General features: G+C 37.7%; 1 protein-coding gene across 2 annotated transcripts in view; it reads left to right on the top strand.

The window, feature by feature from the left end:
* Positions 1 to 12,862, top strand: part of LOC128015761 (collagen alpha-1(VII) chain) — a 66,780-nt gene that overhangs the window by 19,606 nt on the left and 34,312 nt on the right. For both annotated transcript variants that reach the window (XM_052599861.1, XM_052599862.1), the window contains exons 20-46: positions 328 to 453; positions 593 to 739; positions 1,565 to 1,690; positions 1,774 to 1,920; positions 3,965 to 4,084; positions 4,190 to 4,339; positions 7,473 to 7,609; positions 7,775 to 7,901; positions 8,293 to 8,436; positions 8,556 to 8,731; positions 8,938 to 8,967; positions 9,253 to 9,279; positions 9,390 to 9,434; positions 9,564 to 9,665; positions 9,765 to 9,827; positions 10,076 to 10,111; positions 10,198 to 10,251; positions 10,393 to 10,464; positions 10,599 to 10,712; positions 11,130 to 11,156; positions 11,587 to 11,640; positions 11,816 to 11,887; positions 12,024 to 12,083; positions 12,168 to 12,203; positions 12,333 to 12,377; positions 12,603 to 12,638; positions 12,741 to 12,785. In XM_052599861.1, the coding sequence (XP_052455821.1) occupies positions 328 to 453; positions 593 to 739; positions 1,565 to 1,690; positions 1,774 to 1,920; positions 3,965 to 4,084; positions 4,190 to 4,339; positions 7,473 to 7,609; positions 7,775 to 7,901; positions 8,293 to 8,436; positions 8,556 to 8,731; positions 8,938 to 8,967; positions 9,253 to 9,279; positions 9,390 to 9,434; positions 9,564 to 9,665; positions 9,765 to 9,827; positions 10,076 to 10,111; positions 10,198 to 10,251; positions 10,393 to 10,464; positions 10,599 to 10,712; positions 11,130 to 11,156; positions 11,587 to 11,640; positions 11,816 to 11,887; positions 12,024 to 12,083; positions 12,168 to 12,203; positions 12,333 to 12,377; positions 12,603 to 12,638; positions 12,741 to 12,785 (2,318 nt within the window). The remainder of the gene's footprint in view (positions 1 to 327; positions 454 to 592; positions 740 to 1,564; positions 1,691 to 1,773; positions 1,921 to 3,964; positions 4,085 to 4,189; positions 4,340 to 7,472; positions 7,610 to 7,774; positions 7,902 to 8,292; positions 8,437 to 8,555; positions 8,732 to 8,937; positions 8,968 to 9,252; positions 9,280 to 9,389; positions 9,435 to 9,563; positions 9,666 to 9,764; positions 9,828 to 10,075; positions 10,112 to 10,197; positions 10,252 to 10,392; positions 10,465 to 10,598; positions 10,713 to 11,129; positions 11,157 to 11,586; positions 11,641 to 11,815; positions 11,888 to 12,023; positions 12,084 to 12,167; positions 12,204 to 12,332; positions 12,378 to 12,602; positions 12,639 to 12,740; positions 12,786 to 12,862) is intronic.

Raw genomic sequence — 12,862 nt, 5'->3', positions numbered from 1 at the left:
AAAATGCTTGAAATCACCATTAAATTGAAATTAATTTCCCTTCCCCTTTGCAATGACATCACTTCTCTGGTGAGCTGGACAATTGTCCCTCCCCTCTAGCAACCTTTCAGTTACATGAGATTGCAGCAATTAACAAATGACAATGATCCTACAATCTAATCAATTTACGATGGAAAAAATCAAATAAAAAATATATTTTTGTTTGGAATATATATGTCACAAAAGAAAGAAAAGAAGTTTGCAATTTCAGTTTTATGCTGACTCTAAAAATTAATCATCTGAGCTTTCTGCAGTAAGGAAGGTTTAATTGCTCATTCTATCCTTCAGATCAGGCCACGGTGGGTCGCGTCACCAGTTTGCAAGTGGTGGAGGCCCAAGGAGAGGTTGTTCGAGTCAGTTGGGTTGGAGTTCAAAATGCGACATCATACAGAATACTCTGGAAGAGGACTGATGGTGAGATTTTAGAGTGATTTTAAAGTAAATAGTCACATAGGTGAGTGTTATGTCTTGCAGGAATTAAAAATCACCAGTGACATCCTTGATATCTCATTTCTTTTATTTTTCTTATTGAAAATCTAAAAATGCTTTGTAGGTGAAGAGGAGCGGAGTCAGCTGGTTGGGGGTAACGTGACATCAGTGGAACTGAGGCAATTGGATGAAGGGGTACAGTATGAAGTGAAGGTTCTAGCTCTAGTCCGGAACAGAGAGGGCCCACCTGTCTCCGTCAGAGTCACTACTGGTGAGTGTTGTTTGTATGTGATGTTAGTTTGTTTTCCCGTTTCAAGTGATATTCAAGTCATTAATCCGTATTTTCTAGGGCTGGCTTTACAATTTCAATTTCTCAATTTTAAAGGATTCTAAATTTGATAAACTGACATTGATTTTGAAATTCCAACAACAATCTTTTAGTCTATAACACATCAACAACATTTTACTAAACATTATTTGTAGCATGCTTTTCATAAAATAAGTCAGAATTAACTTTGTGCTTTGTTGCTATAAAATATTTCAAAAATGTGTTGTATTAGAAGCATAATTATTTCATAAAAAAATATTTTATAAAATATTAGAAAGACTGTTGTAAATGTATGAATTAAATATTTGTATACAAGTCAGTTTTTATTGTGTGTTACTTTTTTTTTTATCTAAGGATAAATTGTAATTGAAATTTATAGTTTGGACTCTGCTGTTAATTTTAGCCTTTAATTTTACAGTTACAGTATGTGCCAACTTTACATTATAAGTTGAGAGAGAAACTTTAAGTTTATTCCTTGAGAAAATGTAAACGTATTCTACCTGATATATATTTAAAATAATCAAAGGTTGAATCAAATAAACTGAAATTACATTTATAAATGAACATCTAATCAAATTGATAAATGTGTGTCAATACCCATCTGTAGTATTAACATACATTTCTATTCCACAGAATTAATATTAACACAGTGCACAAAATAAAGACATGAACACATAATCTTTCTTTGTGGCTTGGCTAAAGATCTGATCAAATTTAATAGAGGTGTTTCCTTATAAAAGTGCATTGATATCACTGTTTGTTGTGCAGGGGGCCAGAGAGGGACAAGAGTGGAGGGTTTGCGTGTTTTGGACTCAACCCCAGGGGGGCTCCGTATAACCTGGAGAGCAGTGAGTGGAGCCAGCTCGTATCGAATCTACTGGAGGTCCTCACAAGGTAGTTATACAGGAACGCATGTAATCACACACACAAACCAGACTCAGCTACAATCATGATGTTATTTTGCCTGCTTTTGCTAGGTGAACCCGAATCAAGTCGTCAGATTAGTGACGATGCAACTTCATACACACTCGATGGACTTCGTCCTGGTCTGAGCTACACTATAGGATTGTCTGCTGTGGTGGACGGTCAAGAGACTGAAGCTACCACCATCAGAGCAACCACTGGTACACACAACACATTGTATTTCACATCTGATCTCTGTAGGGATGTCAAATTTCGATTATTTCCATGATCGATCGTCGTTTAAATTAACGATCAATTAATCGATTAATCGTTAACCATAATACTGCAAAATGCGTCTATTGCAGGCACGCAGTCAGCGGTATGACAGGATGTGCAAAAGCCACACACAAACACAAAACGCTTTCTCACTTGAATTAAAGAGGTTTTAATCTGAATAAAATGCTAGTAGCAGGATTATACAATGAATAGATGCGATTATGATCATTTGATAAAATGAAGAGATTGCGCCATACTTTTGAGGTCATTTTACTTTGTTGACAGTTTCCAATCCCGCACGGAGAACGCTGAACGCGCATCTTTAAATGGTTTTGTGGTGCTCGTTGTTGTATTTTAAAGCACAATTGCAATGTTTTCAACTGACATTATTGTATAAAATTATCCGAAATGTGGAGCGCGTGTGACTGCGCTGCACATTAAGTGAACTACATCGGCGCTGCTGCACCAAAACACAGTTGCTCACATTAATTTGATCCTGCTGGATTCTGTCCTAGAAAATGTCAGATTTTTTAAAATCCGGCATACAGCGCATTAGATCGTGACAGTGCATGCGTGCAGACGAGGATGAGCGAGCGCGGCTTTGGCTAGATTTATTTGGAGGTTATTGCTCATGTCTCATTCGGCACAAATCGAAATGTTTCCATATTCGCAATGTATTTGAATGTTAAACTATTATTTATAATGTAAACTAGGCTTGTACTTAACACGCATTCGCATATCGACGGAAAAGATGATCCTCTTCATATGAGCAAAAACACGCCCACACTTCTGTTTTAAATCCGTTAATCTTAATTAGCCTATTTAAGTCGGATATATTTCGCATAGCCTATTTAAAAAAAAAAAAAAAAAAAAAAAAAAAACATGAAAACAAATTGTTATTTTTATGTTGGGCCTATTACTTAGTAGGCTATAAATTTTCCTTAAAGCATCCCATTTTGTCCCAGGGCTTAGAACCTGTGCCCTAGTCAGGTCCATGCAGAAACTTGTGAACGATGTTCGGCGTCACCGTTTAGTGACAGCAGTGAATGCTCCAGGAAAGTGTCGGTCACAGCGCCTATTAATCACTGTTTTGAATCCAGCAATTATTTATTTAGAAATGATAAGATCTGATTATGACAAGTGTGGTATAAAAGCTTTGTTTATTAGAGGAATAATAGGTTAACTGGAAAATGTTAGATCGCGACCATGCTTTTGGACCCCATAGTCTTCATTTACGCGGCTTTGTTCTGGTTTGCCGGTTGGTCACGAATTTCCACAAATTCAGTATATTTAGGCATTGTTTCTTTTCCTAAATCTCCATAGTCTAACCCTCTAATTTCCCAGGTTTATTTTATTATCTTTCGCTTTTAATAACTGTTTTCGCATCTCTTACTGTGGTAAACATGGGAAGGGAAATTAAAGATTTCATGAATTAAGAATTCGTTCGATTTATTAATTTGTTCCCTTATTTCACTTAAATCATGGGTTATTTAGGGAACAAAATTAATGAAACATGGACAATTGCCACATTTATAATTCGTAGGAATGAATTAACAAGTTGTATGAATGAATAGACTATCTGTCCTGTCACTGTGTCCCGCAGCCCTGCAAAGCGCACGATATAAAACAGTTATCTGATGAAATGATTAGTAACTACATTTCTATTGCATTTAATGTTGAAGAACTTTTATGTTGTTTCTATTTTAATGTACTTTAAAGTTTAAATCACATTAAAAGCTTAATTTGTACATTGTGAATGAATGATGATGCTTTTATATATCGTCACCGTAACTCACAGCCGCTCGCACGTGTTGAGTGCGCATGAGCCGCACGCAGCCCAACATTGAATCGGTTAACCGACCATCGATAGCCTTAATCGATTGCATCTCTTATCGACAATTAATCGATCATCGATTAATCGTTGACATCCCTAGATCTCTGTCATTCTCTAGCCTCTTTTATTCATCATTTCTGTCTCTGTTTTTTTAGATGCTCTGCCACCTGTGACTGGTTTGAGTGTGACAGACAGTACTGAGAATTCAGTCCTTTTAGGCTGGTCACCAGTAACAGGAGCCACAGGATATATTTTACGTTGGACAGAGGAAGAAGGTGATATTTCTAAAGGTTGAGGAACTGGTAGTGTGTGGTTTAAGATTCAGAAGCACAATTATAGTTGAAAGCACATTTAGTTTATTATAATCTCTCTTTCTTCAGACACAGGAACGGGTCTGTCTGAAACGCTGCCTGGTACAGCCACTTCTTACCGTGTGATAGGTCTACGACTGGGCCGTCGGTACCGTTTCACTGTGCAGCCCACCTTCCAAAACCAGGTTGGACCTGAGACCACAGTGGAGGAACGCACAGGTTACAAAGTTTCTTTCCCTTTCTCGTCCAACTATAGGCAAATTGAAAATGTTTAAGTATAATTTAAACAAAATATACTTAATTATTGGTAGTTTAACAAATTAAAGTGCTTGTTTTAATATTTAGACAAATGACTGTCAAGTGATAACATTTCTATTTAAATGATATGCTGATTAATTATTCACAAATTAGGCACACATCAATTTTGGCTGAATTATTACCCCTCTCCCTCCCCCAGTATACAGTATTGTTCAAAATAATAGCAGTACAATGTGACTAACCAGAATAATCAAGGTTTTTCGTATATTTTTTTATTGCTACGTGGCAAACAAGTTACCAGTAGGTTCAGTAGATTCTCAGAAAACAAATGAGACCCAGCATTCATGATATGCACGCTCTTAAGGCTGTGCAATTGGGCAATTAGTTGAATTAGTTGAAAGGGGTGTGTTCAAAAAAATAGCAGCGTGGCATTCAATCACTGAGGTCATCAATTTTGTGAAGAAACAGGTGTGAATCAGGTGGCCCCTATTTAAGGATGAAGCCAACACTTGTTGAACATGCATTTGAAAGCTGAGGAAAATGGGTCGTTCAAGACATTGTTCAGAAGAACAGCGTACTTTGATTAAAAAGTTGATTAGAGAGGGGAAAACCTATAAAGAGGTGCAAAAAATGATAGGCTGTTCAGCTAAAATGATCTCCAATGCCTTAAAATGGAGAGCAAAACCAGAGAGACGTGGAAGAAAACGGAAGACAACCATCAAAATGGATAGAAGAATAACCAGAATGGCAAAGGCTCAGCCAATGATCATCTCCAGGATGATCAAAGACAGTCTGGAGTTACCTGTAAGTACTGTGACAGTTAGAAGACGTCTGTGTGAAGCTAATCTATTTTCAAGAATTCCCCGCAAAGTCCCTCTGTTAAAAAAAAGGCATGTGCAGAAGAGGTTACAATTTGCCAAAGAACACATCAACTGGCCTAAAGAGAAATGGAGGAACATTTTGTGGACTGATGAGAGTAAAATTGTTCTTTTTGGGTCCAAGGGCCACAGGCAGTTTGTGAGACGACCCCCAAACTCTGAATTCAAGCCACAGTACACAGTGAAGACAGTGAAGCATGGAGGTGCAAGCATCATGATATGGGCATGTTTCTCCTACTATGGTGTTGGGCCTATTTATCGCATACCAGGGATCATGGATCAGTTTGCATATGTTAAAATACTTGAAGAGGTCATGTTGCCCTATGCTGAAGAGGACATGCCCTTGAAATGGTTGTTTCAACAAGACAATGACCCAAAACACACTAGTAAACGGGCAAAGTCTTGGTTCCAAACCAACAAAATTAATGTTATGGAGTGGCCAGCCCAATCTCCAGACCTTAATCCAATTGAGAACTTGTGGGGTGATATCAAAAATGCTGTTTCTGAAGCAAAACCAAGAAATGTGAATGAATTGTGGAATGTTGTTAAAGAATCATGGAGTGGAATAACAGCTGAGAGGTGCCACAAGTTGGTTGACTCTATGCCACACAGATGTCAAGCAGTTTTAAAAAACTGTGGTCATACAACTAAATATTAGTTTAGTGATTCACAGGATTGCTAAATCCCAGAAAAAAAAAAATGTTTGTACAAAATAGTTTTGAGTTTGTACAGTCAAAGGTAGACACTGCTATTTTTTTGAACACACCCCTTTCAACTAATTGCCCAATTGCACAGCCTTAAGAGCATGCATATCATGAATGCTGGGTCTTGTTTGTTTTCTGACAATCTACTGAACCTACTGGTAACTTGTTTGCCACGTAGCAATAAAAAATATACTAAAAACCTTGATTATTATGGTTAGTCACATTGTACTGCTATTATTTTGAACAATACTGTATAATTAAATTTCATTTTGGTTTTAAATGAGAAAAGAATTGAATACATATTACAAAAAAGTAGCTTTAGAAATAAATATTTTGATTCAGAATTGCATAAATAATGACAATAAATGGGTATTAATGTTTTTTTTTTTATGAATAGTGAAATGAAATTATATTTAAAACAAAAAGTTTAATGATACTCTAAATATAAAAATAAAAGTAGCTGTGTGAGTGTGTCATTCATTAAATGGAATTGTTAAAATGACTGATTCATTCAGAAACTAAACATCTTTATGAATTGGTCACTGAATCATTGGCTCACTAGATTCATTCAAAAACATGCATTTATTCAGTAACGAAAGAACACTTAGTGTCCTAAAATGGCACAACAGTTCTGCTGTTTTTTTTTTTTTTTGGAACCGTTTTTGTTTGTGAAATTGAGCACAACAATATTGTCAATATTGTGTCTAAAATTGAACACAATTAAAGTTATTGAGCTGTTACATAAAATGTATATAACTTTTGCAGTCATGCAGATATGTGTGGAATAACAGCAATCTTGCTTGTGTGGTATTGCTAAACTATATCATATGACGTAAAATGAAGACAAAAACCTTTACAAGAAGATTTTTTGCCATCATATCTTACATTTTAGGGGCATGCTGTAAAACTGCATTCTCATTGGCTAAATTACACAGTCTGTCGTGGTCCTGCATCATGTTTGTCAGCAACTGCGTTCAGTCTAAGATAACATACAAGTCTGGGCCTGGGCAGGGTGCAAAGTAATAATTTTGAAGCTTTATTTTTTCCAAATTTAATCACAAAATAAAATACGGATCTGACTCTTCTGGTAAAACCTTCTGTGTGAATTATTTCATGCAGTACTTTTGACTTTGAAGACAAATTACTGCTTGCAATGTGAGTACATTGAAAAACATGCCATTATACGGTTCAGTCACCGGGAGATTTTTCTCTCACTACAAGCTCTCCCTGCTAGCACTTTTCATTTGGGAAGTTACAGAGACTGAAAGATGATGATAGTGCTTAATGTTATGTTGTACCTTCCCACTGTCATTGTGCAGTGAATGTAATGCTGTAATAAACGTTCCCATAGATGATTTGCACCAACTTTATTTTTTATCTAGTCAAGAGTTCATGTCTGTGGTGCTGATATGAATAAATGTTTGCATAAATAAATAAATTAACTACAACATTGTTCTAATTAATCTCCTGCTGTATTCCTTGATTAATATGTTTAATAAATCCATGTTTTAGTGTGTGTGGGAGGGCGTTTAGATGTTGTCTTCCTTGTCCCCGCGTCTCGTGATCGCTCTGGCCTGGTGAGACCTGTGTTGTCTCTACTGGCCAGTTCTGCTGGATCCTTTACCTCCATCGGGCCCAGAGACTCCCAGGTAGTTATTTTGGTACTATGGTCATGTTGGTCCAATTGTTTTTTATTATTATAATTATTCATGGCTCCAAAAAATAAATAATTGTTGTGAGAGAGTTCCGTCTTCTACATGAGACATTGTGCAGGTCAGTGTGAATAAAGTGTTTGTAATACCTATTTACTCCAGATGGGGGTGGTGATGTACAGTGAAGATCCAAAAGAGCGCTTTCTCCTCAATCGTCATAGCAACAGTGAGACCCTTCTGCGGGACATTTTGGCCACCCCATTCAATGACAGACCAGGAAATAATATAGGTCTGTTTGTGAAGGTTTCTTTTTTTAATGTTTGTGTACCATTAAGTACCTAGTATATGTATGTGAAGCTGACACAAACATGTCCAGGTCGTGTTTTAACCCAAAATCATATGGAAGATAAAAATGAGGAATAATGTATTGCATACGGTATATATTGCATAAATAAAATTAAGAAAATGTATTGTACCCATACAGACCTACTTACTGTAGTGCAATAGTATTAAAACCATCCAAAAACACTTCCAGTGTAATAAATTACATATGAAACCTTTTACAATTTTAACAATTTACATATATTTAAGTTGTCATTTCAAGCATGTTTATATCTGTTATTCAAGTGGCATTATTATGTGAATGTGAGTGTGCTGATATTTTCTGTTTTTATGTGTAGGCCAGGCAATGACACATGCACGCCAGTTTTTGCTGAGCGCACAAGCAGGTCGTAGGTATGGTGTTCCCGGGGTGGTTGTCATTATCGCTGACGAAAAGTCAACTGATGATCTTAGCCAGCCCGCTGCTGCTGTTAAAGCCGATGGTAAGCCACACAAAATCAGCCCCAGCGCATTAATTCACACACACAAAACAGAACAATCCAGGCTGCTCTGTCCCATGTCCATAAGAGTGACTTAGCGCTTTAATAACTCTGTCCCTCAGGTGTGACAGTGTTGGCGATAGGAATTGGACGTGCAGACACTAGAGAGCTGCGTTCAGCAGTGACGGATGGCAGCACTCAGAATCTGCTCTATGCTCAAGACGCAAATCAGCTCTATGGTCTCCACCCCGACCTGGCAGACCTCCTCTGTGGCCTTGCACGAGGGACTAGTGTCACGGTCAGATCAGTTCCATCTGTCTAGCTGTCAGAAATGTTGTATCATAATTTTTTTTATTATGATGCTTGCTTGGCCTGTCAAGCTTGCCTTAGTCATGATACAGCAGAAATTATATAGTATGGTGGTTTTAAACCTCATTGATAGTCTTTATTGATAAAAAAGAAGACCGTAACGACTGATTAAGATTATTTGTTGTCTCCTTTTAGCCAGTGCCTTGTACCGTAGAGTGTCCTAAGGTAAGTGTGTACTGAAAAGACAAACATATACAGAAACTGCAAGATATAATTACAGATTTTTGTGTACATATGTTGCATAGTGTTCCTGTGGCTCAGTGGGAGATGTTGCATTAGCAGCACAAAAGGTTGTGGGTTCGATTTCCAGGGAACATATTACCTAAAATTGTTTAGCTAAAGTCATTATAAGTTGCTTTGGATGAAAGCGTCTGCTAAATGCATTAATTTAATTTACATATGTACATCTACTTGCACTTCACAAAAGATTGACCTGCTTCTTTGTTGCAGGGTGCTAAAGGGGAATCGGGTCAGAAGGTAATAATTGTTGTTGGATATAATAACTAAAAGTTGACTTGTTGGCGTTGATAGTTAATGTAATTTTCTGGTGAAATGTTTATACATTGTGTCTTTTTGTGTGTTTATAGGGTGAGAGGGGCAGAGATGGACTGGATGGAAGAAAAGGCGAGCCTGTGAGTTGATTTGCATTCACATTTAGCTCTGTTTGTTCATCTACACTAGGGGATTCATTAGTTATTGCTTATAAACATGTCTAAATGTCTTTCTGATTTTCTGTGTGTGCATGTGTGTTTTTCAAATAGGGTCGTGATGGTTTACCCGGTCGTGAGGGCCCCAGAGGGCCAGAGGGGCCACCAGGTCAACCAGGCAGTGGTCTGGAAGTGAGAGGAGAGAAAGGCGAGAGAGTAAGTGGCACTTAAGATATGTATACACACATTTGCACACAGATCAGAAATGTTGACATGCTCTCTCCTTCTCCATTTGTTTCCCTTTGACTTTTTCAGGGTTTCCCAGGATTGGATGGCAGTTCAGGTGTTCCAGGTCGTCCTGGTGCAGTTGGATTACCAGTAAGAATGAAATCATGAGTCATTTTATTAAATGGTTCTGTTAAAACAGGTATTTGTGGATATATGCACATCCATATACATAGCATAATAATCAGGCCTGAATGCACGCTAAAAACTCTTAATCTCTTAGTTTATTTTTTAATTTAATCCTCTTTAGTGCAGTGCTATTTAAAATATTAAAGCTAAAAAGATCTCATGAATTGATTTATAACATGGGTTCATTGTCTGATGTAATTCTGTTGCTTTAGGGCAGTCAGGGATTACCAGGTGTTAGAGGAGACCCTGTGAGTACTCATTAACATACTGTACAAGCTTAGACACAAACATACACAAACTATTATTAAATATTTTGTCTTTTTTTGTTTTACAGGGAGAACCAGGCAATCTAGGCCCTCAGGGATTAAAGGGAGAGAAAGGTGAAAGGGTAAGAGTGATAATAAAATTAATCTCTAACTGCTCTACTCTAGGTCTTGATTTAGCATTTTATTTGTTTAGTCACTTTTACAACATCAAGAGCTTCAATTGTTTGGTTTAAGAAATGATAGGTTTTTAATATTTACTACAGGGGGTACCTGGATCTGCTGTTGGAGGAGGTTTACCGGGCCGCAAAGGAGAGCCAGGAATCCCAGGGATCCCTGTAAGAAACACAAGAAAAACACTGTCACCTGCACAATGAAAAGAAAGAAGTTCATACTCATACAAATACTTCATGTCATCAAGTAAACAACAGGGTTATTACATTGCCCATTTGATGTTTTTCTGTCCTTTAAGGGCACTCCTGGTCTTTCAGGTGTGGGTGGGGCGAAGGGAGAACCAGGTGCACGAGGTCTGCCTGGACAGGATGGTCGTCCAGGGTTGCCAGGCACTGCTGGACTTTCTATTAAGGTCGGAATCCATTGCCTTTATCACTAAAGGTGTCTGTAAATTTGCATTATGTACTCCCCTGTCCCTGGCCCTGTTTGACTGAAGGGTCACTGTGAACTTGTGGCAGTGTGGACTAAAAGGGCGGCATATTGAAGGTCTTAATGGCCATGTTGAATACCTCAACATTTATGTATATATGCATTTATGAGCTCACTTGAGGCATTGTATGAGGTAAGAGGTCAAAATAAAAATAATCTAAAACATTTGCACCGTAGTTAAATGAACCAAATAAATACCTGTCAGTACCTCAGTATCTCACCGCCTGTGTACAGTACAGGCCATATTAATAAATTAATTGTTTTCACTGTTTGAAGTTTCAGATATGTCTTCAGCCAATAATGTACCTGTCTGCTTGTGTTTCATTTCATTTTCCTGCAGGGCGAAAAAGGCAGCCCCGGTGAGAGGGTGAGTTAAAGTTAGGGAACTATTATTGTATTGATTGCATGTTGATAGACCTTAGTGTAAATTACAGGGTCTTTCATATACCTTGAACCCAGAATCCATGTAAACATCAGATGGAACATAAATTTACACTGGTAAAAAAAAAAAATGGCCTAATTTCAGAGGTCCACCACACACCACTGATATAAATGAAATGAATTCTTTTATGCACTTCAAGGGAATTTAAAAGCAATAATCCATTATTTCTTGATGTTGAGAAGGAAGTACTGTAACATTTCATTAAAAAATCCCATGTTGTTTAAAGATTCAGCAAGGGCAAAGTAATCTAATGTACCATGAGAACTCTCTGGTGACATGCTAATACAATCTGTGAAGACATTCGGTCACATTTCTTGAACATAAATATGTTCTTCTGTCTTATTCTGGTTAACAGGGTCCTCCTGGACTGGGCAGTGGGGTAGCTGCTAAAGGAGATGCTGGTGAACCTGTGAGTGTCTCCATTATTCATGACAAAGTACAGTAGCAGTATAAACGGATGTTAACTTGTGTATGCAGTATGTGTTTCTGTGTGAGTGCTGCTGTAAAATGGTTATGTGTGCACTTCAATGTATGTTTTTGAGTTTTTATCTCATGCTCTCAATGGTATTTGTGTGTATTTTCAGGGAAGTCCTGGACCACCTGGTCCTCAGGGCCCACGAGGGCTGACTGGACAAAAAGGAGCCAAAGGAGAATCTGTATGTTTTTTTCCCACCATTATTTTATTTTACATTGTTTGTAAGCTATTTTTTGTTTGTGTTTTGTAAAATGTGTGCATTGCTTGTCCATGAATGCATTCTCTTAGCATGGCCTGTTTGTGTGATTGTGCTGCAGGGTGAGAGTATTGAGGGTAAACCAGGTCCACAAGGAAACACAGGAGACCCTGGTGATCGGGTATAAAATGCTTTCACTAATATATTTCATGCTCACTTCAACATTCCTCCTCATTCTTCTTTTATTCATGCATTTTTGTTTCAGGGTCCACGAGGACCTCCTGGGGAAATTGGAAGTAAGGTAAAGAAAAGAAGTCAGTGTATGACTTTATTGTGGCTTGTGTCATTAAGGGGCAATGAACAAACTTTCTGAATGCTTAATCTGGGAATCAGTTAATGAAGTTTTGTTGTTTATTGTTTTTTTTTTCAGGGTGATCGAGGACAGACTGGACCACCTGGTTCAGATGGAGCCAAGGTGACTATTTGCTTATGCATGATCTGAAGCATTTCTGTATGAATGTATCTAGATTTCTGCTATATCCCTTGATTTCTTTAGTGTTTATCAAGGCTTATTTTGTAGCAATTGAAAATGTTGCTAGGTTATTTCATTTTTAACAATGATTGTACAACAGTTTAGCTATTTAAATGAGTTTGACTAGGTTTTCATATCATCCTTTGGATGATTCTGTTTTTTTTTTAGGGAGACAGAGGCCTTCCCGGTCAGGCAGGATACAAGGTGTGTCCTGAAGCTACATAAAACATTGATGTACAGTATATTCTTATTAGAGAGGTGTGACTAATGCTGTGCTTGTTTATGTCTGGGTTTTTTGTATGCTAGGGAGATAAAGGTTCAGCAGGCCTCCCTGGACCTCAAGGACTGAGGGTGAGTGGCTGCACGAGCCATGATAAGTCACAAGCCATGTGAAAATGCACGAGTGTGCATGCATGTTGTAAATTATT

The sequence above is a fragment of the Carassius gibelio genome, chromosome A6 (assembly GCF_023724105.1).
Source record: "Carassius gibelio isolate Cgi1373 ecotype wild population from Czech Republic chromosome A6, carGib1.2-hapl.c, whole genome shotgun sequence".
NCBI classification, from domain to species: domain Eukaryota; kingdom Metazoa; phylum Chordata; class Actinopteri; order Cypriniformes; family Cyprinidae; genus Carassius; species Carassius gibelio.
The sequence above is the reverse complement of the archived record's forward strand: the minus strand, read 5'-3'. Positions and strand labels throughout refer to the sequence as shown.